The sequence below is a fragment of the Idiotropiscis lumnitzeri genome, chromosome 1 (assembly GCF_059441095.1).
Source record: "Idiotropiscis lumnitzeri isolate Australia: NSW breed Sydney's pygmy pipehorse chromosome 1, RoL_Ilum_1.0, whole genome shotgun sequence".
Lineage (NCBI taxonomy): Eukaryota > Metazoa > Chordata > Actinopteri > Syngnathiformes > Syngnathidae > Idiotropiscis > Idiotropiscis lumnitzeri.
The window spans coordinates 37,259,169-37,287,164 of NC_142391.1; the positions used below are offsets into that span (position 1 = coordinate 37,259,169).

At 41.5% G+C, this 27,996-nt stretch overlaps 3 protein-coding genes across 6 annotated transcripts; 1 reads left to right on the forward strand and 2 right to left on the reverse strand.

Annotated features, from left to right (window-relative positions):
• Window positions 1–258: 258 nt before the first annotated feature.
• Window positions 259–7,166, reverse strand: slc7a4 (solute carrier family 7 member 4). 3 transcript variants are annotated; one of them, XM_088299339.1, is made up of 6 exons: window positions 6,731–6,922; window positions 4,389–5,450; window positions 3,195–3,901; window positions 1,981–2,089; window positions 1,414–1,655; window positions 259–1,012 (listed from the first exon to the last, which is right to left on the reverse strand). In XM_088299339.1, the coding sequence occupies exons 2-5, from the start codon at window positions 5,368–5,370 to the stop codon at window positions 1,450–1,452; spliced, it is 2,004 nt and encodes a 667-aa protein (XP_088155465.1). In that variant the 5' UTR covers window positions 5,371–5,450; window positions 6,731–6,922; the 3' UTR covers window positions 259–1,012; window positions 1,414–1,449. The 3 variants fall into 3 exon arrangements, with proteins under 3 accessions (XP_088155465.1, XP_088155474.1, XP_088155457.1); XM_088299348.1 differs by lacking the exon at window positions 4,389–5,450 and adding an exon at window positions 6,989–7,166 and having other exon boundaries at window positions 259–1,655; window positions 6,731–6,872; XM_088299331.1 differs by having other exon boundaries at window positions 259–1,655.
• On the forward strand, window positions 6,768–27,996 carry rasal1a (RAS protein activator like 1a (GAP1 like)). Of its 2 annotated transcripts, none has more exons than XM_088299296.1 (21): window positions 6,768–6,990; window positions 12,618–12,674; window positions 15,901–16,014; window positions 16,326–16,387; window positions 17,231–17,360; window positions 17,809–17,890; window positions 17,970–18,110; window positions 18,205–18,296; window positions 18,568–18,685; window positions 18,803–18,956; window positions 19,960–20,024; window positions 20,167–20,279; window positions 20,826–21,018; window positions 21,142–21,279; window positions 22,348–22,492; window positions 22,995–23,167; window positions 24,197–24,334; window positions 25,385–25,520; window positions 26,045–26,165; window positions 26,590–26,666; window positions 27,612–27,996. In XM_088299296.1, exons 3-21 carry the CDS (start codon window positions 15,965–15,967, stop codon window positions 27,782–27,784), a joined length of 2,301 nt encoding a protein of 766 aa, XP_088155422.1. In that variant the 5' UTR covers window positions 6,768–6,990; window positions 12,618–12,674; window positions 15,901–15,964; the 3' UTR covers window positions 27,785–27,996. The 2 variants fall into 2 exon arrangements, with proteins under 2 accessions (XP_088155422.1, XP_088155412.1); XM_088299286.1 differs by lacking the exon at window positions 6,768–6,990 and adding an exon at window positions 12,073–12,378.
• On the reverse strand, window positions 7,070–11,747 carry dgcr6 (DiGeorge syndrome critical region gene 6). The gene is made up of 5 exons (XM_088299360.1): window positions 11,449–11,747; window positions 9,674–9,834; window positions 8,703–8,803; window positions 8,266–8,406; window positions 7,070–8,145 (listed from the first exon to the last, which is right to left on the reverse strand). Exons 1-5 carry the CDS (start codon window positions 11,550–11,552, stop codon window positions 8,068–8,070), a joined length of 585 nt encoding a protein of 194 aa, XP_088155486.1. The 5' UTR covers window positions 11,553–11,747; the 3' UTR covers window positions 7,070–8,067.

Consider the following 27,996-nt stretch of genomic DNA (forward strand, 5'->3'; position numbering starts at 1 on the left):
AAAAATTGACTGCGATGTGTAGGAAAATCACAAGTGGTAGTTAGGAACGTAGTACAATATCTGTGCATCCCGGTACATCCGCCGAAAATAAATAACCAGAGATATTTTATAGTGTGAAAATTATTTCAAATTATCTGGGGCCTCACCCCATTTTGTATCAATGTTGAGTCATTTACATTGTGTTCCAGGTATGGATTAGGTTTTACACATTGTAATAGTGACATTGTAATAACGACATTGTAATAACAAATTGCAATGTGCAAGCGGATATATGTAATTTTATTGTAGAATAGAACAATGATATATACATCTTAACCACTTCATTAATCTATCTTCTTTGATTCACATGTTTAAGGCCATTGGTTTGATAAGCAGACATGACATGAAAAAAACACAGTAAACTAACATTAGATAGTTGTCAGTAAGCATAAGTGCAGACCGTGGGAATGTACAGTAGCCTATAATAGACATGGTTTTATCTGCTGCAGAGGTCAACCTGCAGATTGGTGACACCCCCCAAATATGGAATTAAGGAGGCCTGAAATGAAACACATTTAAAGATAACCTGCATTTGAAAAAAAACAATCTTTGAAAAGATTTCCTATTTGTGCTAACATTTCTTGAATGTAAGACTGTGCTTTGATACATACATGTATGCTTGTGGAAAGTGAAAGGACTCCTGCTTAACTGTGCATGAGGGGGGAAAAAATCAGTTCTGACACCAAAGAGATCAGGGTCATGAGAATCAGGCGATTAGGTGAAGCACTGAAGTGTTTTTCCATCAGTTTGAAGAGTGTGTTCACATTTTTTATACACATACAAAAAACAAATCACTGTCGCATAAACAGAAAACTTGAAAACAAATGACTCAATTATTTAAGCGAAATAAAATAACCACAGAGTGAGAAATTATATAGTGATATTACATTACCATACATTCGGGGTTGTTGAGATGTACCATAAGGGCAATCGTGCTAAGAGATCCGTGTCCTCGGATTCGGTGAGAGTCAGGCTGAAGGAGTTAGGGAAGATAGGAATTGAGAGTCAGTGAATTTCTCTGACCGATGTACAAAAACACAACACATACTATAACTGCTGATTATGCTAAACTTGGTATTTTGAGATTTTTGGTCTGCTGCAAATGTTAAAGGTCGATAAAATAATCACAAAGCGAAACCTTCATCTACCTGTCACAGAAAAAGCACCGCACGTTGTATGACTTACAGCCTCGTATGATTTTCTGTCAATTTGATGAGATACATTTGAGTATGACAAGATATACAAATAGGCTTCACAACAAAACAGGATGCACATCCTATCCTTTGGTGCACTTTATCCTTGCAGAGCATACAGAAAGCAACAGGCCAGTCAGCAGTGTAGAAAATAGTGATGAGGGTAGGAGACAGCAGATACCAGGAAGGTGTAATCGTGAGATTCGGACATGCATCATCATCTTCCAGCAAACTCCTCAGTTGTCATGGCAGGGTTAACGTGTGGTGCTGAGGCATCCGCTTGTTCAGGCTGGACAGACTCCACGGTCTCTACCAGGCTGCCGCTGGGAAGCACGACATACCGGGCAGCCATGTCTTTGGGCTGCAACTCCCTCAGTCCTTCTTTACTGTGCCAAATTCCATAGCCAAAATATACTAAGAGACCTGCAAAGGCACATGATAAAAAATTGGATTTAAAATAAGAGGAAAAGGTGACATATGTAGAAAGTGTTTTGTTGGCGTAACGAAGAATGTTACATTTGTCAGCAGGATTACACAAAAATGGTGATGGGTTGGAGTGCATACCAAATTGAAATAATAGTTCAAAATATGTTCTTACAAAACAGCCAGAGTTTTATTATTGTGAATTGGATATTTTGTACTCATTTAGATCTGAAATAAAGATTGGCATACCTCATTTGCTACATATGTCTGCTCTATAGAACGGTGACGTGAAGGCTAGTTAAAGAAAAATACCGGAAGCCCTTACCTGCAGCAATCCAGATAGCGAACCTAATCCAGGTTAGACCACTGAGCTTCATCATAAGGAATACATTAAAGAGAATACTAACGCCTGGAGTAAGTGGGACCAGAGGTACCTTAAAAAAGACAAAACAAAAAAACAACAACTTAAGTTCTACACCAGCCAAATCATACGCTGAGTTTGTGAAATAACATTTAGGAACTTAACTGAGGGTGAATATTCAGGGTAAGGGTAAACATTGATTTCTATTCTGATACCACAGCAGTATCCACTGTATGGATAAAATAATCAAGACATTTCAATCAAGGATTGGGCTGAGTGACGTTTAAGCGACTGCACCTCAGTGTACAGGGAACATACGCATGGTTGGTTGATAATGAAGAACTTAGTAAGTGCTCTGTGCTCAGCCTCATTCTTTAAGATGAACTAAAACGAAGATGGTGAGCAAGGCCCTTCTGTTCAACATCAGTGCCGACCTCAAAAATATTCTTCATGATGATTGGAAAAAAAAATGTCAATAATCCTGCCGAAAAATATTAAATGAAGTCTTCCAACGTGAATGTTCAATATTTTCACTTCCTGTAGTTGCTTAGGCGAGCAATCTCAATTTATCCATACAGTGTGCATTTGAGATACACTTAATACAGTTCGTTCCAGAAGTCAACATACAGGCCACTTATGCTTTTTTCTTTTTTTTGTTTCAAATTTAAGGTGTCCAGATGTGAGGCCATCGCCATTTGAAAGTGTTTGTGTTTTTGTTGCAGTTTTCTGAGCATATCATCCCCTTGTTCATCACTCACCAGTTGACATTACAGCAACGCCTGCTCCAGGAGTTTGCTGTTTTCGTCGTTGGTGGAAGTGACAGGCTTTCCGCTGCGTGCTTAATAAAAAACAGATCCTGGATAGCCTAATTGCACCACGGGTTGGGACAGACTGATGTAAAGTGTCTCATATCGATGCTTAACTCTCTCATCAGAAAAAAAAAACATCTTGATGGGGGCAATTTTGCAACGCTGCTTCTATATCAATTAGTGAGCCATGGGCAAGGGAATGATATGCCTGTCAAAAGCTGATGACTGCAAGTCTGTCCAAATGATACCTGACACGCACGATAAAGAAAGAAAAGTAAGTGTATAGTGACTTTTGAGACACCCTGTATTTGCAAAATTCATACAATATGTAGGTGTAAAATGATTATTTTGATTAGTCAAAGCACTTACCTGGAATGTTTTTGTGTTAGTCTGTGGCTCATGAACCCATATGACTGCCAAGCAGAGAACATAAGCAACACTAAAAATCACCAGAAGAGTGATATAGCTCCAGTTTGGAAGCTGCAGCTGCGTGACGCCAAATACAATCACGCCACAAAAGGACACTGAGGTCACTAACAGACCGAGTACACAGAGAGCCACCACTTCTCCTGGCTCGCAGTTCTCCAGTATCCGGCCCAGGTATGGTTCCCAACAGGCCTTTAGCTGGCCTACCCCCCTGCGCTCCCTTGGCTTCTGCCTCTCCACCAACTGGAGCTTGTCAGAGAAGGACTCATACTGTTTCAGCTCCTCGTTGTCCTCTGATATGTTCTGGCATTCTGAAGGGACGGGGGAAGGCTCTGCGTTTGAATTGGGAGATGTGGATGAAGTCTCTTTGGAGCGTTTTTTCTCCGGCTGGAAGCGAAGGACGATAACGCTGGCTGCTACAAAGGTATAGGCTAGAAGGGTTCCAATAGACAAGAACTGAACCAAAGCCTCCAGATCAAAGATGAGCGCCATGGTGGCCATGAGGAATCCAAAAACCAGAATAGCATTGACGGGGACTTTGGAGGTAGGATTGACACGTGCAAATACTTTAAAGAACAACCCATCTTCTGCCATGGCGTACACAATCCGAGGGAGGGAGAAAAGATTACAGAGCAGCACAGTGTTCATGCCTGGAGAGAGGAAGAGAGAACCATTAGAAATAATAGTAGAATGTCTCGAGTCTTGACAATAGAAGAATTTTCAGATTTACCCTCCTTTTTCAGATTTTACTTCAGTGAGTAAATAAAAGTGAAATAAATCTAGCATTTAGCTTCTTCTTTGGCTTTCTTTTTTATTTGATGTCAGGTCACCACAAGAGTGTACTTGTGATGCCAGATACTGACTGGCTTATCAAAGTGGTAGTAATTGTGATGTCAAAAGTTGTGCATATCTCTGTTATTAGGTTTTGCATAATGAAGCATAATGTTAAAATGCTGCTGTTAAAGCATTTCCTGTATAGCTTATAGAGGTTTTGTCTGATTAGGACTTCATTTTGGGATAGATTACATTGGTAAAAATGTATTCTAAATTGAAATATAGTTGGACCTTTAGCGGTTCCACTGTATTGTTTATACTGTACACAGACATGACCTCTGCTCGCTGAAGTTTCCGACTCACCACAGATGGAGCCCACTGCCACAATAAATCCAGCCCAACTGTAACCTCGACGGAAAAAAGCATCAGCCAGAGCTGAGTTGGGGTCCAGTGTATGCCAGGGAACTATTAATGTAAGCACTGCGGACACCAGGATGTAGGCTGTTGCTGCCAGTCCAAGGGATATCGCTGTGGCAATGGGAACAGCCTTTTGTGGATTCTTGGCCTCCTCGCTTGATGAGGCAATCACATCAAAACCAACAAATGCATAGAAGCATGTGGCCGACCCGGCCAAGATTCCGGACCACCCAAAAGGTGTGAATCCTCCTTCCTTCTGGCTCCAATTTGCTGGTTCGGCCAATACAAATCCAAAGACTAGGATAAAAACTACAACACACATACTGATAGTGGAAAAGATGTGATTAAGGTAGGAGGACACCTGAACTCCAAAGGAAATAAAAAGTGACGCAACCAATAGAATCCCCGCTGCAAGTACATCAGGGTAATGGGCGAGAAAGGGCACATCCCACCGCATTATGTGGGATTCGGTAAAGTTCTGGATGGCATGGTTAAAAATTGAGTCCAAATAACCACTCCATGCCCGTGCCACGGCAGCTCCACCAATCATATTCTCCAAAATCACATTCCAACCAATCAGAAAGGCCCAGAGCTCTCCTACAGAGACATAGGTAAACATGTACGCCGATCCTGTTTTGGGAAAGCGTGCTCCAAACTCTGCGTAGCAAAAAGCAGCTAATAAAGAGGCAAAACCTGCAAAAATGAAGGATATGATAACAGCAGGCCCAGCTATGTCTTTGGCCACCGTGCCTGTCAGGACGTACAGGCCAGAGCCCACCATACCACCCACACCCATCAGAGTCAGGTCCAGGGTGGAGAGGCAGCGTTTTAATGACGTGGCCATCATGTCGTCTTCGAGCGTCTTGAGTCGGTTCAGCCTCTGACAAAGGCGCACGGCTGGTGTGCAGCCTTGCTGACAAGTAGCCATGGTTACAGAGTTAGTTGGGCCAGCAAGGCAGAAAAATCCAACGAGTCACACTTGATCCATTACTGGCACAAGAAGCTCACCTGGAAGACAGAGAACAAGCCCAATCAAAACCACGTTGTAGACTGCAGGTCTGGTGTGTTCGAGTTTCATTGTACACTGACCCAATCTTCAGTTCTGGGCAGGCCCAGAATTGCTGCTGCCCAAAAGGACGAGTGCACACCAAGACAACCAGGCTGTTTTGTTCTGATTTTGCCCCGACCTTTCCGACTTAGGACGCCCCAAGCCGACTATGCCTCTCAGTCAAGTCAATTTGCCCACTGGTCATCCTTGAATAGAGACACACCCATCTGTGCTCTCTTCTCAAGGTTTTTTCTTTTCCCCCTCCAAAACGCTGGTAAATAAAACAAATATGTTGTATTTTGTGGTTGCCCTCCGCTGCCCTTTGCTCGTCATTGCATGACAGTCTCGCTTCACATATTATCATACCCCATTTATTTGGCGGATGTTAGCTTAAAAAAAATAAAAAGTATACCCGACAGCGTTACATTTTATTTTTATTTTGCGCTACTGAGAAGGAAGGGATATATAAAACTATGCTGGGCAGGGGGGCAAACAAATCCCCAATTTTCGGATTAATCATATACACATACTGACAAAAAATGTGAGCAGCAAAATGTAATTGTATGTGCACCACCAAATAACCTTTCTGTTCAAAACCAACTGAACAAATATCCCGTTCGCGCATTTAATGGACCAGTGTGGAACGTTTCCCACTTGTCACGCCCATGCGTTTAAAGTTAATTATATGAGGCCGAAACGTGCCATTTCAGTAGCATATTGATGTAAATTAAACATATGTTGCAAGGTGTCTGGGCAGATGTTTAATGACCGGGTAGGCCACGTCACACAAAAACAAACATAATCATAAATAGGCCCTTTGCATTTTCTTATTTATTCTGCCAAGATGCACAAAGTGCAACCGTTAAGCTTGATTCTGTACGCATCCGCCTAGGATAATGTTCGACTCCAGCACTTCATAATGCATCCGGCGAAAACAGAATTACGTAACGCTTTACTTTCATACGCCAACAACGCACCTGTCATCGTCATGGCCAATGCTACATCAGCGCAGATATCTATGATTGACCGTGCAGATGAACAAACGTCGTTTTAATGGAAAATTAATAATTGATAACAAGATGGAGACGGGCGTAGAGGGTTGCTTATAGGCTAGGCTTAGTCCGACATAAACAAAAAAAAAAGCTGTCCCACAATTCGAAACCACATGAGGCCAACCTTCAACAGAATGCATTCTTTTACGCGGGAATTAATGCAGAATTTTACATGAAAACCTATTTACCTCGTCCGATTTTCCATCTGCGCTCGCAGGTGTCGGATTCTGTTGGAGGTTGCTGGGGTGAGGCGCCCAGTGATGGGGAAGAAGGCAGAATGTGGAGGACGACCATCCTGAGCGAGGCGCGCCTTAAAGGGCCAGCCACCGCCTAAATCTCCAACACGGCACTACGGTTATTCAAAACGGTCAACGCCCCAGGGAATCAGCAATAAAAACACAGCGCAGGCTGTTTATTCAAACAAGTTCAACAAATACACGGCTTACAGGTGAGAATTTCTGGATTCTAGTCAGCATCGCAAACAAACCCTATTTAGTTTTCAGGCCCATCCAAAAGAAGAACAACAATGAGGGGATTCTTTTATTTTTGCCAAACACATTGACATGAAGATGCAGCCTACAATGCATTGGTATTGTCAGCTGGATCTGATACACAACTTAAAATGTCGTCCTTTTCATTTGAATCCTCCACTCATTTAACTGTAACTGTCAGGTGTGCTTTCCTACTCAGGTGTGCACAGTTACATTGATTAGTCAGACAAAATGTCTACATTTTATCAAGGGAGGAGTTTATGGGTGGAAGAAAAGTATTTGGAAAAAAGAAAATCAAGCTATCACGCAGATATTTACCATTTTCAAAATGTCACTTGTACCTATTGCTGACAAAAGCTCAAGCGAAGTTGTACAACCAGTAAACAAACCCTTTTGCGTCATTAGAACGAGACAGAATAAATGACAAAACAAAATATATAAATGTGGGGTAAATGTACTTTTCTGTTGCTCAGAAAATTAATCTTTTGATGGTGAAATGGTGCAGTGCTGAGCTTTTGTTAGCTAACAGGCTAGCCATTAATTTTTGCAAATTCACCCCAACATAAACCATTTAAATTCATTGAACGTGGTCTGGAAAAATAAATAAATAAAAAAAAATAAAAAGAAGCTAACCGTAATCAAAAAAGTGCAGTGTGTCTCACTTATTATTGAAATACGTATGCGATCAATCGGATCAAAACTCAACAAGGGACTGTCACACTTCCTGTCCCTTCTTAAATATAAAAAACCCAAAGCCAGAAACGGCTGCTTTAGTTTAGTTCAGATGTTCTGTGGATCTCAATACAGATTTAACCCATGAACGGCATGAAGGTCATATGACGGATTTTAGGAACAGTGACAACTCGTGTCTTGATATCACCTGCAAGATTGACAACCTTCAAATTCATGTATGTTAAGGGGATGTCTTTTTTTTTTTTTAATTTGTATGTTGTAGAGGTGATTGTGTTGTTGTAATGACTACATTTGCATCCCACATTAACTGTGCTGCATGAATATGACCTCTCATGTGATTGTCATAGAAATCCAGACCCGGATTCTTTCTGTTGAAGCTTCAGGATCAACTCCAGTAAATTCATCTGCATTGTCAGCTCCTGGGGGCGGGGGGACAAAACAATAAAAAACACGCAGCCAGCATATGCAATCAATCATTTATGATTCTGTGGCAATGGTTAGATTAATAATAATAATAATAATGATGATTAGCTGAAAACCTGGGGATTGGCGGTGATATAAAACCCAGGAACTCCAGCCTTTTCCAGGGTATTCTGTTGGTCTGTAACTTTTTGATCAATCTCGGACACAATCTTCTTATCCATCATTCTTTGTTCCTCTCGCACACGAATTTCCAGTGCCTTTAAAGAAAAATATTCATAGAAAATAAAGCATTGTGACAGTAAACATTGCCATTCTAGGGAACATTTAAAGTTTGTTATATGAATGTGTTTCATAAATATAAAGCATGAAGGAGAGGTAAAACTATTACTTTTCATATTGGTCTCTATATGCATCATAGATTTACTTCTGGCGGGAAATTTCTGTAAGATTTATTAAGAACGACTGACACCAGAGAACGGACCAAAGTACTTAGTGCTTCTAAGTACCACTGTACATGCGTAAAGAACACAATGGGATTGGCAGCTCCCTTTACCTCTTGTTCAGCTTGCTGATTTGATTTGAGCAGTGCCAGGTTGTGAGACTTGCATGAGAGCAGGGCTTCTTTGTGCTTTCTTGCTATATCTTGCTTTAGAGCTGCACATAAAAACAAACATATTTCACAGTTTGAAAATGCAAACAAAATAAAAAAAAAAAGAAAATCACCTAAAAGGTTCCTTATTTGAAGTCCAGACAGTTTTAATAACTAATATATAATAAGCTAATAATTCAGGAAACAGGCAAGTTAGTAGAGAGACACTGCTCTCGTTAGCCTAAAACATCAGTGATTACCAACTACTGAGCCTGGCAAATTATTGTGTGGTTAAACATCATGAGGTGTATCCTATTTCACTTAATTGTCTTGAAAAATACAAATAGTGCTTTCCCGGTTGCTACTGCTTAAGGAAAGGTAAATTCAACACTTTTTTTGAATACATTAAATTTGAAATACATTTTAAGAATAACTTTATAATGTTCCCCATGACCCACTTGAGATGAGGGGTGAATGTTGGGTTACTTAAAAAGGCATGCGTTCCCTTATCAGGGTGAAAAGGGAAGCTGGTTTGCTGTATTTTTTTGTTGACCGCTTCGTTATGCTAAACTACAGGTGTCGTACATTGTGCATAAATCCATCCGGTTTGTATGTAACCGTCAGAGATGGCCTCTTTACCCTAGTTTGCCGGTCCGTCCTCCGTCTTCGACCTTTCACCTCCATCCTTATTCAAGAAAATAATTGTCATCCGTCTTTTTCCTTTTGAAGTGCTTCCGTCCTTACTTTTCACAAAACACTTTTGAAATACTGATCTCGGATATGTTAGGGCGTTGTTTTTATATTAATGGATTTAATGCCTTTTATTTTACCATTTATCATTTAATGTGAATTTAGTGGTGTTATGCGATTTTTCAAATATGTAAAATATGTGCCTTAGCTCAATAAATGTTGAGAAACAGAAAAAGAGGACCAACCTTGGTGTTCACAGTGCAACTTTTGCCTCTGGCTGTAAAGATTTTTCTCTGTCAGGTGCTGAATATCCAAAAGCCCCTGCACTATTTCATAAACTGTTCCATCTATGAGGGCCAGGGCCAGGTCCCCAAGTGTACTGTAAGACAGGCGTTGCTGGAAGGAGCTGCCCAAAAGAAAAAGTACTTAGTCGTGGGTCTAACAATAAGACATAAGTTTAAGATGTCAATGTAACTGTTAGCCATAAAAGCAGTCAGTATGAAAGGCCATTTGAGCATTTATTTGTTTTTCTTGAAACTTGATATCCACCTTACGGTGCTATGTACCAGTACGCTCTTTGTTTTAACTAGTAAGACAATTCAGTACAGTTGTAAACCTTCACTAGTAGAACTTCTTGTGCCACTTTTAGCCGACTAGTAATAATTAAACCTTACTAGTAGGGATGTAAAAATTCACCAAAGAGCGATTTAATATCGATAAACTGCTAAGAAATATCCATTGATATAAAAAAAAAAAAAAAATCAATTAGCAAACCCATGTTAATTAACCACAGCCGCTCTCCCATGTTTGTCCTCGAAACAAACTGCAAAGCTACGCACAATTACTCAATACGATGTAAACGTCCTGCTCAGCTGTGATAAATGAGCACTTTAAAAAGAAGGCTTTGCTGATGCCCAATTTAATTTCTGATAGGGACAGTCGTATCTGAAAGCTAGCTGTAGTTAGCACGCACAGGCTACTGATAGAACACCACACGCGATGTCCTGATGTACGCTAACAAATTGTAGTGTATATAGTGAATTGTGGCAGCATTAGTCAGCAAATTTGTGTGTATTAAAAACTAACACACAGTTTTTAGATACTTGTGATTGATAATGGCGGGATGACATAGAAATAGAAAGAGCACATGTGCCAAGTCGGGACCACTCACCGAGTGTTGCGTTTATGAACTCAGAAATCACACCACCCAAAATACATGACACATTTGCAACACCATGAAAGGCAACATCAAACAATAAAACATAACCTACCTAGGTAGTTAGAATATACAAATTTACAGTGGTAAAAAATATTGGAGAAAAATGGGTTATGCATGTTGATATGGCATGAGTTGTGTTTTGCTGAGCGATGTTATTTACGAGTTTTATGATATGAATCCCACATGAGATTTCTCGCTCTGTCTTTCTTTCTTCAGGCACGTACCACATTTTGAATGTGTAGATGATCATATGCATACTAGAAAAGCAAAACAAAACGTTTTGTGTTCAGGTTAAATAAAAACTAAATAAATAAATCTAAAAAAATCAATTCAAGAGGTTATTTTAGCTTTCTTTAGCACAGTGCATTTCCTCAATTTATCACATTAGAAAAATGGCTTGGTGCTCAGAAAAGTGAAATAAGTTCACAAGTATTTTTTATTATTATTATTTATCGGTAGTTTCATAGTTATAGCGCAACTCGGCATAGTATTTGGTCCCATTTAAAATGCACTAAACATTTAGAAGCTTGCGCCAAACATCAATGAGTATTGCGTTTGTGGATGACTGCAGCACCACACTCGAGTACAAAGACAAGCAAGGCAGCAATTTAAAAAAAAATCAAATCGAAATCGGGAAGTGAAAATCCACTAGTAGTTTTGCTTCACTTGGAAGTGCATTTAATGATCTTACTGGTGACGACAAAAAAGCGTAGTAGTAGTTAGATAGATTTTAAATTGGGTATCTGAATAAATGATCAAACGGCTTTCATACAAGTAGAGGTTTATTTGAAGTGCCGTTACCTCGGTAAATCTTTTGCTAAGGTCTGGAGCTCTGACAACAGGTAGTAATGCCTTTCCTGCTGTTTTGTAGAATCTGCATCATTCACTGGAGGATAGTCTTCCATCTTCGAATCAGCATCAACACGGTGACAGTTTAACTCGTTGAACTATTAAATACGGTATATCGTAGAGAAGAATTGGTTACTTGAGGGAGGAGATTTAATATGAAAAAAACCAAGTCCGGGATCATACATTCGAATTGATTTAAGGACATTCTTCTAGATGACATTTAGTACATTACATTCGGGAGCCATGTATGCTTCCGTAACAAGGACCCGATTGGGTTGCCCTTTAATATGCCTGTCTGGAAGTCAAAACGCGGTACGACAGTAACAGTGTGAGGACGCCAGGTGGCACTTTCTTTTAACTGAAAAAAACGTCCTTGTTAGACACTGACATCTTAATTTGCTTCCATTATTATTTGCTTCTGCACTATAGGTACGTTAAATTATCAGAGTTAAAAAACAGTAGCGCCAAGAACACTCCATAAATGCCCTCAAATATAGAAGCAAAATCATTAAATGGCGTAAAGTGCTATTCAATAACGGTGGTAGTTTGCGATGATTTACGTATTTAATTCAGTTTAAGAGGGAGCGACAAAGGCAAATTTAGGCAGCGTACTGAGCCCACGCCCGCTGTGGTCAAGTTTGCTTGACACCATATACAATGCACGAGCAGTATGGGTGAGCGTGCATGGACCGTGGCGATGCGCGCGCGTCTCGCGCGCTCAAGGTGCAGTGAGATGAAGACAAGGGAGGAGAAACACGTTTGGACGAGGACCGCGCACATGGGAGGATTGGATTAATATTTGATAGTCGTCGCCGAAATGGCCAAAAACACATCATTATATTTTCGCATTGTCGAGGGCAGGAACCTCCCAGCCAAAGATGTGTAAGTAATGCCTCTACAGTGCAGGTTTTTGTGCGTTGTGTAAATGACATTTATTCTCAAGGCTATTTGTTCGGTTTGTTTACTTTAAAAAAAACTCCCAAGTCCCTTGCATTTTGATTACTTTTGAAATAAATACCGGTGAACTAGAAAATCAAGACTTTCCTAGGTTGAACGCTAATAAGTCACCACCATCATGCATCATATTTAATGCTGTCATATGTTTTTCTTGTTATCTCAAGGTCCGGAACCAGCGATCCATACTGCATAGTAAAAGTTGACAATGAAGTTGTAGCTAGGTGAGTCTTTTTTAAAATCTCATGTCTGATGGAAGATTTTTAATTGTACCAAATTTCCTACTGCCAATTGCTATTCCACACACTTGTGAGCCGGGGAGATCAGGGTGGTGGTGCATGGGAACACTGCGGCCCCTTCCTTTGCAGTGAACCTGATACTGTTCTGGCCTTTATAAGATCCGCAGGTAACCATGGAGAGAATGCATCTGTAGTTGCATGCAGCTAGTAGTTGAAGAACGCTTTTGAGACATTAGCTGAGGAATGTTCTTTTGGTGAACCACAAAGGGGGGCCATTCACCAGGGATCTGTATCTTTAAAGGGGAAGTCAAGTTAAAAGTTTTCTCAACAATATGTTCCATTCTCCACTACTATTCAAAACACGACATTCTGATTAATATTGCGTTCGTGGAACATGAATAAATCAAAAAAATGTTTTTATCCATCTGAATTTGCTGCCACTTGCTGTCGACTGAAAATGACATCACAGTTGCTCAGGGCGCATGTAACAACCAATCACGGCTCATGTTTTCTGAGTTTGCTCATGTGACGTTCGCAAGCTGAGCTGTGATTGTTTGTTTACTAAGACCAACTGTATTTTCTGTTTACAGCAAGTGGAAAAATGGCTCCAGGTATGTGAAGTTGTGTTTTTTTTTTCTGTGCCGTTTCGGCTGTGACTTTGTTATGGCATCTGTATCTGCGGCACTGCAGGGCCCGGACTTTCGCTGTGCATTTGATCTGCTTGTGGACATTCTCAACTGCTACTTTATCAATGCGGTCTTTTTTGCTACCCCAGCATCCTTGGAGGGACAATAACTGTCTGCCTGTCAAACACGCTCACTACAAGGTGTCTGAATCAATGGACCTGGTGCGTCGTTACCCTCGGGTACCTGAAAACCCCCAGGATGTGTCCATGACAGCAGTTATCATACCCATCAGTGTTTTCTGATTCCTGCGGATGCATTTCAGCCTCAAGGGGGAAAGCCAGACATTTTAGTGCCTTCTGGACTAACCTGCGTCCCATACCGGTCTTGTGTGTCTATTTGGATGACATCCTGGTGGCAAGTGTAGTTGTGTCGGCCCACCTGACACGAACTCCGGTTGCTGTTCGAGCGACTCAGCAAACATGGCCTCATCGTCAACCCTTGCCAAGTGCCAGTTCAGCCTCTCATCAATTACCGTCCTCGGGCGCCAAGTCACGCCTTCAAGAGCCATTCCCCTTCCATTTAGGGTGGACGCTGTCGCCAGTTTCCCACGCCCCTCCACGCTCAAGTTTTTGCAGGAGTTCTTGGGCATGGTGAACTTCTATAACAGTCTCCCACCGCCCCAGTTGCCCTCATGACAGATTTGTCAGACTGTGCAGTGTGTGAGCAGTGGGTGTGGTGGCGTATGGCAAGCAATGGCCTTCTTTGGCCATCCGACACTTTTGATTTCTTTTGGAGGGCTTCCGGTTCACTGCCTTTGTGCGCCACAAGCCACAAACGCCATGGTTAAGACCTCAGGAAGTGGGCTGGTTCCTGTATTGGCGTGCCAGTGCACCCTGATACAACGCCATACCAGTTCCCCGTTGGCACCGTTTCTAGGTCCTGAGAAGCATTCCGACCATGTTAATGTGGACTTGGTTGGACCCTTGCCTTCCCCCAGTGGTTTCACTCACCTCATCACCACAGTCGACAGGTCCACCAGGTGGCCAGAAGTTGTTCCCCTCTCATCTATTACCTACACAACCCTACTCATCACATCCGAGCTTGACTGCTTTGGCTTGTCAGCTGACCTCACCTCGGAGTTCACATCAGAGCTCTTAACAGCAGTTGCTGAAGGTCCTGGGGTGAAGATTCACCACAAAACAGCATACCACCCGCTAGGCAAATGGCTCTGTGAGCGGTTTGAAAGACGCTTATCGGGCCCGCCTCACCGACATCAACCTATCTGACCATTTCCCGTGTGTTGTGCTTGGTGTCCGCTCTGCCCCCAAGGAAGACCTTAAGACTTCTTCTTCTGGCCTGGTTTACAGTCAGCCACTGCGTGTTCTGGTGGACTTCCTCCTGGATTCTACCTCTCATCAGTGAGCTAAACGCAGCCATTTTGGCCTCCAACGCCACGCTCCACAGTGTTGACGGTTTTTCTTGACACTGTTTATGATTTCCTCTTCAGTTGCGGGCTTTTGTTCTGGTGAATTCTGGGTGTCTGTACCAAGGGGAGGGGAAGGAGTTTTACATGTTTCTGGGTTTGAAGGAATTTCTGTATTGGCATCATAAGGTTGACAGGGAGAAGATTGCTGCTTGCTTTGTGAACAGTCAGTTTTGTTGTTGAGAGTAAAGAGGCATGACATGCTTCCGTCTACTCATCTAATCAGTTTCTGCATCTCTACATTCTCAGTTTTATCTGTTATGTTGTCTGGCACTTCACCATAATGCATTTGGAGTCAACAAGAACATGAGGTGAACTCAGTGGTAAATGCTCCATGTGCTAGAATTTGAAAAAATGTTTGACGGTGAACACTGACAATTTACTCATTAGGTTCCTTATTCAGTTTGTGGATCTCTCATGTCTTTGCTTAAAAATATAACATTTGCTATCTTGAGCAAATATTTGTTGCAATGAGTGTCACATTAAATGAAGCGAAATAATATTAATTAGCAAGCTACTTATTCACTCCATTTCCCAAAGCTAATAAGAGCCCTTTCTCTAACACACACACTTCCATGTTTGTTGATGCAAAATAATTTTTAGTCGCCTTTCCAGCCAGAATTTCACTGAAAATCTGAAAGTTGTCCAAGGCTGTTTATTTTGAGGCTTTGATTCCTGTCAGGGAGCAATCTTGTTAGAGATTTGCAATATCTTCACATGCAGAAGAGACAAATCAGCCCCAACATGACACAATTGGAACTCAGAAAGTTTTGGCTTTTCAAACATCGATTGATACTAATCGATTAACCATGTATTTCTGCCTTTCTGTCAAACAAGGTCTTATGCATATCCGATCCAATTTGTGCATTTGGGTGTGACAGAAATCTCTTAATATCATGATAAGAGAATGTAGGTTGATGTTTCTTTTAAATTTTCACATGTGGGCATTTAAGATGTCCATCCACTCAAGACACATAAATGCATACTGCTGCATCATTTGAAGTGATTCTGTTCACATTCGCTCGGGTTATGTTGTAGCTATACTGCATGGGTACGTTTGTGTGCACATACTTGTTGGTCAGCCTGTGCCTTCTCTTTTCAGGACTGCTACAGTGTGGAAGAACCTCAACCCTTTCTGGGGTGAAGAGTACACGCTGCACCTCCCAATGGGTTTCCATTCGCTCTCCTTCCATGTCATGGATGAGGACACTATTGGGTAAAGTCATCAAGCCGAAAATAATCTGTCAGCCATTTGTGTAGTTGACTAAAGGTCCCCTGTTTGATGTATGGTGCTCTAAGGCCTCAGTGTTTACGTCACTTCACTTTTGATTTAGTTGGTTTAGAGTCCCATGGACAGTTTGCATGTTTTGGAAAAGACTCAAAGGCTTAGAATAAACAACCATCATGGTGCCAGTCTAGAGGATTTTCAACCACTCTCTAGTATTAGTCACCATTAGTCTTCTAATCAGCCCATTACCTTTTTTTGAGTTTATGTTGCATCTCATCACGCTTTATCTTCTTCAACAGCCACGATGATGTTATTGGCAAGATTTCTCTGACCAAAGAAGCCATTGGAGCTCAAACTAAAGGTATGACTTTTGATTGGAGGAGCACGTCATAAAGGTTAAATGTTTATGGATTCACATGACATGAGTCTGAAAGTTTTTTTTTAAACCGAACCTGAGGGAATGTTATTATTTGTCTATGCTGACTTATTTAATCTATTTGCAAGGACAGCATTACTTGCAATGCATGGGAGCAGAGAAAACTAACAAAGCAGACAAAAAAAAAATGAGAGAGAGAGAGATCATCATCAAAGTTCGCCGTAGGAAAATTGCGAATTGAAGTTTCATCATTTCAATATCACAATTTCCAAAATGTATTTTCCACAAGAAATATATATTTGTTCTTCTATATGAAGCGCTACTTCTGGTTGACGAGCGAGACCCTTTCTTATGCCAAGACAGAACAATTTAATGCTCTTCCACTAGATGGCAGAAGGTGCAATTGACCTGCGTTTCCACAAGCTGCCATTTACACAGCAGAATGATCGTTTTATTTTTAACTAATCAGGCCCATATTTCATACTAAGTGAGTTTGTGGGAAATTAAGACGAAATCATCATTATGTTAGCTTGCAGGAAAGGCTTTTTTGGACATTTTTACTTGATGCTATGCCGTGAGGTTTTTGTAAAAGTAAAATATGTGTGTTGGCTCAACACTGAACTCCAGTATATCAACTCAATAACATGTTGTTTTTTAAAGTAATTTTTAAATACAGTATAATTTGCCAACTTCTCCTTGTCTGATACATTTCTGTCATGATGTCATTATTTATATATGATTATTTATATCCACCAAGTAAAATCCTATAAAAGTTGTACCTTAAATGCTGTTAATTTAACTAATGTCAAGTCTTTGTGGAATGGTCAGTGCTAGACAGCTGGATGAACCTGACAAGGGTTGATCCCGATGATGAAGTCCAAGGAGAGATCCACCTGACTCTTCAACTGCTGAAACACACAGAGAAGATTGTCCTGCGGTGTGATGTGATCGAAGCCAGGTATGGAATGATCTGTGTTGTGAAAGTTGGCTGCCGCGAGATGAGAACATGGTGTAGGTACATCCCTGCCTATCGCAGTCCATAGGTTTCTTTTTTCTTTCCTTTCTACTGTCATGTCGTTATGCCTTCTATCTCGCCGCCATCATCATCATGCTGCAGGGCTCTATTCTCCTTGCTTGCGTCAACATGCCACCCTCACACCTCTCAGTACCCCATCTGTGGGTTCCATGCACACTCTCAGGCAAAGCGCTAATAAGCATATCAGTCTGGCCTTGACACTGTGTTTTTAGTCATGTCCGTGCAAATTAGAATTAGTTTGAAAGGATGTGGTTAAAATGAAATGTTGTCATTTATTCAGGTAACTAGAACAATAATATTAGTTTTTTTTTTTTTTGGTTTGTGGCTTCACGTGGCCAAAAATGTGTCTGTTGGGTGATTGACCTCGCAGAGACCTGGCCCCAAGAGACATCTCTGGAACCTCCGATCCATTTGCAAGAGTTATTTACAACAACCACAGTGCAGAGACCTCGGTGAGCTCTATCTTCATGATCACTCTGTGCTATAAAAATGTACGGAGAGGAGGTCAGGAAGTCATACTCTGAGTTCCAGATTATCAAGAAGACCCGTTTCCCTCATTGGGGAGAGACCCTGGAGCTGGACTTGGATCCACAGGAACTCAGTGAGGAAGGAACTGTCATTGTGGAGGTTTGGGACTGGGACATGGTGGGCAAAAATGACTTTCTAGGAAAGGTGAGGTTATAATTTAATACTCCAAGGTGAATATGTCTCTGTCTTCAATTCATGCGTTCATTAAATAAGTCTGATGATTGTTGGATTTCTGCAGGTGGAAATCCCTTCTGCTTGTTTGCACAAAACTCCACTATTGGAGAGCTGGTTTCGTTTGCTCCCTTTGGGAAACAATGAGGGGGATGCAGGGTGAGGATTCTGGGTGCGGGTGTTTGGTCAGTTTTATTACATTTTGATGCTATTGGACTTTTGGGGGTCAGTATCCTTTACTATAATTTATTCGTGAGCAAACATATTTTAGAATATTGACCAACAAATTGCATTAGTGCAGATATATTGTATTTGTAAAACCCTTAAAAACAAACCAATAATCTTTGTTAAACACCCTTATGGAGATACATGTAACATTACAAATACAACACAGCATGCCTGTTTTTCTAAATTCCTTCCGTGTGTCCAGTGGGAAGTTGGGAGCATTGCGTCTGAAGGTGCGTTTGGTTGAGGATCGGATTTTGCCATCTCTGTACTATCAACCGCTTATTGACCTCATGGTTGAGTCGGTCATCTCCCCTGCTGAGGTTAGCAACTTTTTTTTTCACAGCGCAACAGTTCACCTGAGCACTAAATCCTCATTTCTGTTGTTATGGGAATTTACTTTAATTTGCTAAAAATGTTGGCCATGTTCTTCTTATCAGGTTGAGGACAGTAGCGCATTGACCATGCTGGAGGAGGTGACAACAGTCGAGAGCCGACAAGATGTGGCCATGACCTTGGTGAAAATCTACCTGGGTCAGGGCCTTGTGGTTCCCTTCTTGGATTATCTCAACACCCAGGAGGTCAACCATACCAGTAAGATGGAAGTCATGAGTCACAGAAGCTTTTTTGGTGTGCCATTGTCAGTCATGTCCATCCCTGTTCCATGTATTGGTACGGTTCCATAGTTTGTCACAGGGCAGCTTTAAATGGGAAACCCTGATCTGCGTTATTTCCATCTCAAAGTCTGTAGGCGTGATGGGGGAAGCGACATCACTGATGTGAATTGCAGAATTTTCAAAAGTGATGTGCACACATCAAATGCTTAAGTACAACTCAGAACCTTTGACATAGGAAAGGCAGACAATTGTTTGTCCTGAACTGTACTGCTTGGAAAAAAATATGATTTCAGACAATACGCCTTGTGTTAGATGTGCTTTGTTCTCTGTAAGTCGGTATTTGTTTGAGCCAGAGTTTGGGGCATGCTTGCTCACACTCTCCAGGAATTGATTTTCAGGTCGCTAATACAGTCTTGGTCTTTGTGAGAGAAGGTCAAGTTCTATCAATGCCAGTGAAATCTTTTCTGCTCTGTATTAGTCATGCATCTGCCTGCACATCACATGCCCATGTACCCTGTGCAGCCACATTATTACCAATTCCACACAATAATGATGTCAATTGTCAGAGTATTTTGTGTTCTAATTTCACGCTAATTTATATGGCACCATATGGAAAGCGCTTTGTTACAGCTCCAGCTGTTGCGCTATATAAATAATTGTATTGTATATTGTATAAAGTATAGTTCACATAGAGATGGCTTCTGGTATTTGTATACTCTTAGCTTTGTTTGAGATAATGTTCCTCTTACCAGGGTTTCCATGGCAACACTGCAAAGCTAGTAGCTGGGTCACCATCACTACACACGTAATATTATTGAATTTAGTCATTTGACAGCAATCAAAATCAAATTCACCCAAATCCTTTTGGAAACAAAATGCGGTCACATTGTCCAACAAATTTCCAATTTCTTCATAATCTGTGCAGGTGTTTTGGTTTCCACTAATAGTATTTATTTATTTTTTTTGTCTTGCCGTCATAGCTGATCCAAATACTTTATTTCGTTCCAACTCTCTTGCGTCCAAAGCCATGGAGCAGTTTATGAAGGTGAGTCATTTGCTGTTTTTTCTTTCTTGCTCCAAAAAGTTTTTTTTTTTTTTTTTTGGCAAACTGGCTTTTCAAAGAAATTTGGTCAAACTATCTTCTGGACAGTATGTAGTGTAAATGTAGATTTTTCTTCCCCTGTCAGGCTGTTGGCATGCTGTATTTACATGAAGTGTTGAAGCCTATCATCAGCCGCATCTTTGATGAGAAGAAATACATTGAACTGGACCCTTCTAAAATTGACCTGAATCACACAAGGTAAATCTGACCGAGTGTACATCTATTGATAATCTGAAAACGATTCATATCAAGGATGTAATTGTGCAGGCATTATGTATGGGTAGAGTTCTCAATTCTTGTCTGGTTTAGGGGACTGCACACACTACACTTTGTCCTTGGGATGAATACATGAATCTGAGAATGAAATAAAAAAAAGAATGTAAGAAGGGGATGGCTGTTGCTTAGCAACTGCTATGAGCCCCCTGAGACGTCAGTCTATGACATGGAGTGAGATCCGGGATCGAACATCCTCTCCTTGCAGTAGCCAAGCATGCTGTCATTTTTTTGTCCATGTCTATAAATCAGTGCAGAAACCCGAAAACCAAATACTCAAAGGCAGGGATCTTTTCTCCGTAACTCTTGTGAGCAAGATGCTCTCACGTTATAACTGCGATTGTATTCATGTCTGATGTATTTATCTGTTTATATAATACATTAATCGATTAATAGCTCGTTAAGAATTTGGTTGATTGGTAAGTGTCTTGGATGGAGTCTATATTTATGTTTGTTTTTTTTTCTGGGAAGGCGAATTTCATTCAAGGGTGCAGTGTCGGAGGCAGAGGTGCGGGACAGCAGTGTGGAGATGCTGCAAAGCTATTTAACCAGGATCGTTGACTCAATCGTTGGCTCGGTTGAGCAATGTCCTCCCGTCATGAGAGTGGCCTTCAAACAATTGCATAAGCGGGTGGAAGAGCAATTTTCTGCACCTGAGAACGAGGTCAGTGTGCACATAAAGAAAATGCCCTATGTGAAATATTAACGTAAGTCACAGCTTATAGGTTTCGTACACATCATTTTGCAGTTTTAATAACGCTTGTCATCTTCACCTTATGTTGAACAGGATGTGAAATATCTCGCCATCAGTGGATTCTTTTTCTTGCGTTTTTTCGCTCCTGCTATCCTCACACCTAAGCTGTTCCAGCTGAGGGATCAGCATGCTGATACACGTACAAGCAGGACACTCTTACTGCTGGCCAAGGTAGAATTTACAACACATATACACTGCACACACACGCATCCAGGAAGAAGAAATAAAAATCGAGAGTGATTCAAAGCACAGAGCAGTTAATCATCTTGTTATGCAATCACAGTATTATTTCTACCCTTTACATGATTTGGACATTTGATTCAACAAGGGTTAATAAAACAAACCAAATTGAAACATACCATACATTGTACACCTACAGTGTGTATGGACAGTAAAATACGGGGGTCCTCGGTTTAGATAGAATTTTGTTCCAAGGGTGACAATGTAACCAGAATTTCCATTCTGGAACTTATGACTTATGTCGTAGTAAATCCCAATTAGGGTAAATATTTGTATGAAAAAAAACATACAAATACAACCAAACTATACTATAATTATACGGCGCGCACTATTTTTTGAGTTTTTCCTTGACCTCCTGAGTGTTAAGACCAGGGGGTGTCATCAATATTTGTCAACTTTGGCTTTTCTGTGATTTACGGCTACATGAATACATTTGCCTTGACTTGTTTTGTTCATTGGATGCCAAACATAAGGAACTCAATTCGTTTTCTGAGTCTACATTTTTTTTCTAACCGTAATTTAAAGATACACTCACCTACTATTATCGTGTGGGTGTCCGGGTCACACATGCAGCCTTGCTCCTATGTGGTCTTCATGTCCGCTGTCCACGGTGCTGAAGTGCTGTTGCCATGGGTCCACTTCTGTGAAAGGGACAGGCTATTTTTACATCTCTATGTGCAGCCAACAGTGTATGTTCAAAGACAGCATCAGAGAGGAGGTACACAGGGACTTCCTTCTCTCCCATGGCCAGGTGGGGGCTGGACAAAAGGCCTCACAGCATGCTTGGCCACGACAACATTTTTGATCTGTGACTTTGAGTAAGCGTCACAGTGCACACGTGGTTAGTACGTCTGCAGTTCAGAGGTTTCGTTTGGTTAATTGAAGGCTCTGAATTGTCCATAACTAACTGGGCTTGCTCTGTTCGTGGCTTGTTAAAGTGTGTGCTTGTTCAATAAATGTGATAGAAGTGTGAATACATCTTGTTTGTATTGTTGTCAGGCATTACAAAGTGTGGGGAACCTGGGCCTCCAATTGGGTCATGGAAAGGAGCAGTGGATGGCACCTCTTCATCCCATCATCCTCCGCAGTGTGGCCTCTGTCAAAGACTTCTTGAACAAATTGATTGACATAGATCATGACATAGGTAAGCTCCCCAAAAGACAGTTTCAGAAGAGTCATGAGTGACTTTGTAACAGCCGATGCCAGAATTAGTTCAACAGCTTGGAAGCTGAGTGGTGAAATATTCATGAGCCCTGAAAAGAGTTGATGCGACAAATGAGTTGGCGGAGAGTCTGAGTGACACATGACTGGGTTGCTTTCTGACCATCATGTGTCAGCAAGGGTAGCGTTGTGAAAAGAGTTTTTATAATCTTCCAACTGCGCAATAACACCCTCGCTTTACTCTCAAAGATCAGTTTGACATTTGATGCTCATCAGCTTGATTGTTCAACTCAATGGTGAATGTTACGCCACTTTGAAATGATTTTTAAGTGACAACAATCAGTGGAATAGCCTGTTTTTTTTCCTGATCAAAACTCTTGAAAAACGACAAAAGGTGGCCAACTGCACATTTACACTCCTTGTAGGTCATATGGTCAGATGCCCGGTATCTTTATTTATGGTAGCTTGGCTTTTCCTCTCTGCAGTATCTGAGATGCCACAGCGGGCTGTCTTCCTCCCGTCGGTCATCGTCAAAGAAGGATACCTCCACAAACACAAAGCGGAAGGAGCCCAGCTGCTGTCTCGCTTCGCCTCCAAGAAGCGCTACTTCTGGTTGACGAGCGAGACCCTTTCTTATGCCAAGACACCTGATTGGCAGGTAGCTAACAAGAGTGTTGTATGTAGCATATCCAAATACAGTGTTCACACTTTGTGTGGTGCGTGGGTTGTCTGCCTTGCTCTGACTTCAAAACATGCACGATACGATAATTGAAGACTCTGAATTGTCCATAGATTTAAATCAGTGTTTTTCTATTCGCCCTCCGATAAGCGGCAGCAAATAGATGGATGGATGGATATATCCTAAGAATCACATCAAATGACAAACATTTCAAAATGTTGTTTCACTATTAGGTCTAGTCTTAGCTTCAATCTGTCATTTCTTAATGTTTAAGACAATTTCCAATTGTCTTTGGCATCGCGCTCCTCCAATGTGAAAACCAGAGAATTGATATGAAACCATCTCACGCAATTAAATGAGGATATTTTGTGGATTCTGGTGGGGAATGATCCACATTGGCTTCCACTTAGTAGGATGGTGAGCAACTTGGCGAGTAACAAGATGAACCACCTTAATCATCCTCAGCTTGCTCTCATGTATTTGTGTTGATCACCCTGTGAGGCTGCCATTAGCGTTATTACCATGTGGTGCCTAGCTTGTGATAATGATCTACTCACATTCACCAGCCAGGGCCTGAGAGAGAAGAGCGCTGCAAAAAGCGCTCTTTGAGCCAGCCCCTTGCATTGTGTGAGTGGGATAAAGGCGAGGATTAAATGAAGGTTGTGGATATTCATGGTAACGTTGCAAATCAGATCGTAAACAATGTCCTGGCCCATTTCCTCCATCTTGGAGCTCTTCAGTCTCAGTGGGCCAAGCTCCCAGTGGAAGAGGCTGATTTACACTTTAAAGAGTCCTTTGCTGCCATGCTATTCCCATCATCACGATGTGCTTTCTCACACAATACCCCGAGAATAACGCTTTAGAAAACGTCATTCATCCACAACTGACCCGTTTATTCACGGTGATGTATTTTATTTCACTCAAACCTGAACGTACTCAGCAGAATCATTATCAGGTCGCCTGTGTTCATCTTAATTGGTGCTGTGATTTGTGGTTCAATTGTTGCAGGTGCGCTCCTCACTGCCCATCCATTGTGTGTGCGCGGTGGAGAGGGTGGACGAAAATGCCTTCCAGCAGCAGAATGTAATGCAGGTCATTACCCAAAGCAATGACGGGCAGCTGCAAACCATGTACATCCAGTGCAAGGTGAATTGTTAGTCAAAATAGGCCAACAACATCTTGACCTCTCATCCAATACTTTTTTTTTTTTTTGTAGTTACTTAATTGTCCATAAGTGTGACTCTGGGTTGTATTAGTTTTGGATCTTACGGTGTAGTTTGTATTTATTTTCTTTTCTTTTAATTCAGTTAGTTATTTAGTTCTTTGAGTTCCCATGCCCAAGGATTTCGTGCGCATAGAGAGCTGGGTGGGGGCCAAAGGCGGGGAGCTTGACGGGCTATTACCCAGCTATAAAAGCTAGCTCTAGGACCGTGCATTATCACCTCTCTGGCAGGGAAGGACCCTATAGTGGTGTATGACGATGGGAAATTCAGACAAAATATACCGTAGTCGGGCTCACCTTAACTCACATCTTAGGCTCTGGCACCAGTCCTCTCGAGAGGGGTCGGACTCTATTCCGCTCTGGATTTACCCACGGTGAGAAGCGCCGGACAGACGTAGGCACACTCGTTGCTCCTCGTCTTCGTGCCTGCATGTTGAGGTTCAGCACTGCGGATGAAATGAGAACCTCCCTCTGCTTTTGGGTGGGCGGACTGGTCCTGACTGGGATTTGTGCCTATGGGGGAAGAAGCATTTTTTTGACCTGTGGGACAAGGCGCATGACTGGCTCCTGTAACACATGATGAACTCAGAAGTCGATAATATGACTCAACAAATAACCATCTCTGATTCCAATCTGCTGTTGACCTGTGTAATTTAAAGAATGATGCAATTAAAATGGTAGATCCTCCCAAAACAGTGACCCAAAACACGTGGCCAAAACATAAAAAAGGAATCTATCAGGTTAAAAGAAGTAGGCTTTAGATTGATCAAGTCAATCTCCAAATTCAAACCCGATAGAGCAGGCCTTTTTCCTGCTTAGAAGAAAGAGAACCACCCCTCAAAGAACAGCCATGGAAAAGTGCAGAGGTGAAAGTTTGTGAAACTATCAGAAATGAACAATTGTATATAATTTACTCAGATTCATCAATTTTGTATATTGCCGACCAAATGACGATTAATTGTTTTTCCTCACAGAATGTAAATGAGCTGAACCAGTGGCTGTCGGCTATCAGGAAAGTCAGCATCTACAATGAGCGAATGCTCCCATCCTTCCACCCGGGGACGCATCGCGGGGGCAAATGGACGTGTTGCCTGCAGGCAGAGCGCACGGGTAATTCTTTCTTGTTTACTGCCAATGTTGTGCGCACTCAAGGCAGTTTAACAATCTTATTTACATGCCTGACAGTGAGCTTACCGCAAAGATGATGCCAACAGTTCCTTCTGATATACTAACTTTGGGCACATCTGGTATTTAGCTACAGGAAATTAACATTGACCGATTGTGTTTGTCGGAATTTTTGCCCTCGTCATGTTGGACGAGAAGCTACACGGTGAAGCATTTGGTTAGCAGGTTTGCATTAGTCAAAAGGTCCAAGGTGTTCACTGGCTCTCGTCGAAAGTCAGCTTGTTGGATGGATGTTGGACATGTGGGCCTAGCTCACTTTCCCTGTCAATAGTGGTGGCGATCGCAGCTCTCAAGACACCTTGCACTTCTCGACAAACAAGCTATCATACTCACACCCTACAAATAATTTCATTGTGTCTTAGTGGATCAAAACAATCCGATTCAGTCGGAGTGAAGTCCAGTTAAGTGTAGAAATGCATCGGGTGTTTAACAGTGTGCTTTGTTCACAGTTCCAGGCTGCAGTCGAACCCACTCCGCTGTGACTCTGGGGGACTGGAGTGACCCTCTTGATCCTGATGTAGAGACTCAGACAATTTACAAGCAGTTTCTCCTGGGAAAGGACAAACTCAGGTTAGCGTTGTACAGTATCTCTTTTGTAATATATGGGGCTTTGCAACCTGAAAGTCATGTTTTCAGTCTCTTAGTGGACAAAAAAAATATATAAAATGGTATCGTATTGTACTCCCTGATCACTGTTGAGAGTACCTTGAGCAAGGCACCTCAACCCTATTGGTGCCTGGTTCTCTTTGTGGTATGCAGCCCAAAATGCACAGTTGAGTGAAAGTTGAATGTTACATGAGGTATGACAAAACGTATAGAGGTTTTTAAAAAAAATAAATAAATAAATAAATTAGAGCCTCAGCTTGGTTGCAATTCACAAGATGGACACTGGAGGTCTGTGTTGCACACTCCAACTACCTCTTCTGTTTACACTTAAAGCAGTAATTAATCCTCCAAGGGAACGCTTATGATGTACTGATTGATGTGCCCGTAGGAAAAAATATCTTCCGGAGGCAGTTGCAGATCAGATGAGCAGCAATAAAGAAGAGATCAACTCTGACATCCATCCAGGTGATGCCTCATTTTTACTGCACGTGATGAGCTTGCCTCTAAAAGTTATTTTAAATGTGACAATGGGTTATTGCAATATTTCCCAACCATTATTTTTCATTAGAAATATCTCACACTGCAGCACCTAACAAAAACAACACAGTACACTAAAACACCAGTGATCTCATCTCACTTTACTCGCAGATGTACTTGCGCAATATGAAATCATACTTAATTAAAGACAAAGCTGATATACTCAGAGCCACAGGAAAACGTGAACTATTGCCTGTGTTTGGTAATACTCCTTATCCACTATGTTGTGCCCTTGCCATTTTAGTGCTGTTCGATTGTGTCGAGGGTAATCCCCCTGTGTAGCGCCCTCATTATATCACATGGTGCATCTTTCAACTGTGAACAATGATCCTTGTTGTAAAATGAAATATATTCTATGACGCAAATAATTAGAGCAACACGTCACAGTGGATGGAACTTTGTTTGCAATAATTTGTAAAATACACTCATCTTAAAACAATGTTGTTTAATATTATTATTATAAGGTCCATTGGCTGATGTTGATCTTGTACATTGTAATTACCGTGTGTAACAACAATGTCGTAAACAGCCCACGATTAGTCAACTAATCTTTCATTTAATGATTGAGTCCACGATATAAAAATCCCTGCAACGACACATGCTGTTGTATGAATTGCAAGAGTTGCATACACACATTAATTGTACCTTTGGCCATCCATTGGAAGTGGATGCCTGTCACTGGCATAGATTGATGACAAAAGATTGATGGTAGTAAATCATTTTTGGACCATTCTAAGTGAATTTGAACTATTTCCTGTGACACACCTGATCTCTTATGATGCTCTAAAGTGGTGTGACACAGTCGCTCAGAATCATTGGGTTATACAGTAACTTGCAGCGAGTAACTAATATGTATCTCCGTTGCCCCTGTAGAAGGCGCAGAATGTAAAGTGGACCACATAAGGAAGCGTCAGAGCCTCGCCACTCGGCTCTTTACGGTGATTGAGGATCTTGAGCAGGCTCACGCAACCTTCCGGGGCAGAGACGAAGAGGACTCCTCCAATGCAATTCTGAATCCAGAGACCAGACTGACAGGGATCCAATAAATCCTTCTCAAGTACAAGTGAGATGAAGTGCCACCCTCGAGATTGTGGCGGAGGAAAAGGCGGTGAATGGGTGCATCCCCTTTAAAGTATTTCCAATATGTAGGCCATTCTTTGTATTCTGTGAGTGGCACCGACTTCGGCAATGCCACAGAGAATTTAAGACACTTGACGATAAGGACGGCATAATCGGACTTGGTGTATTTTGTCACATG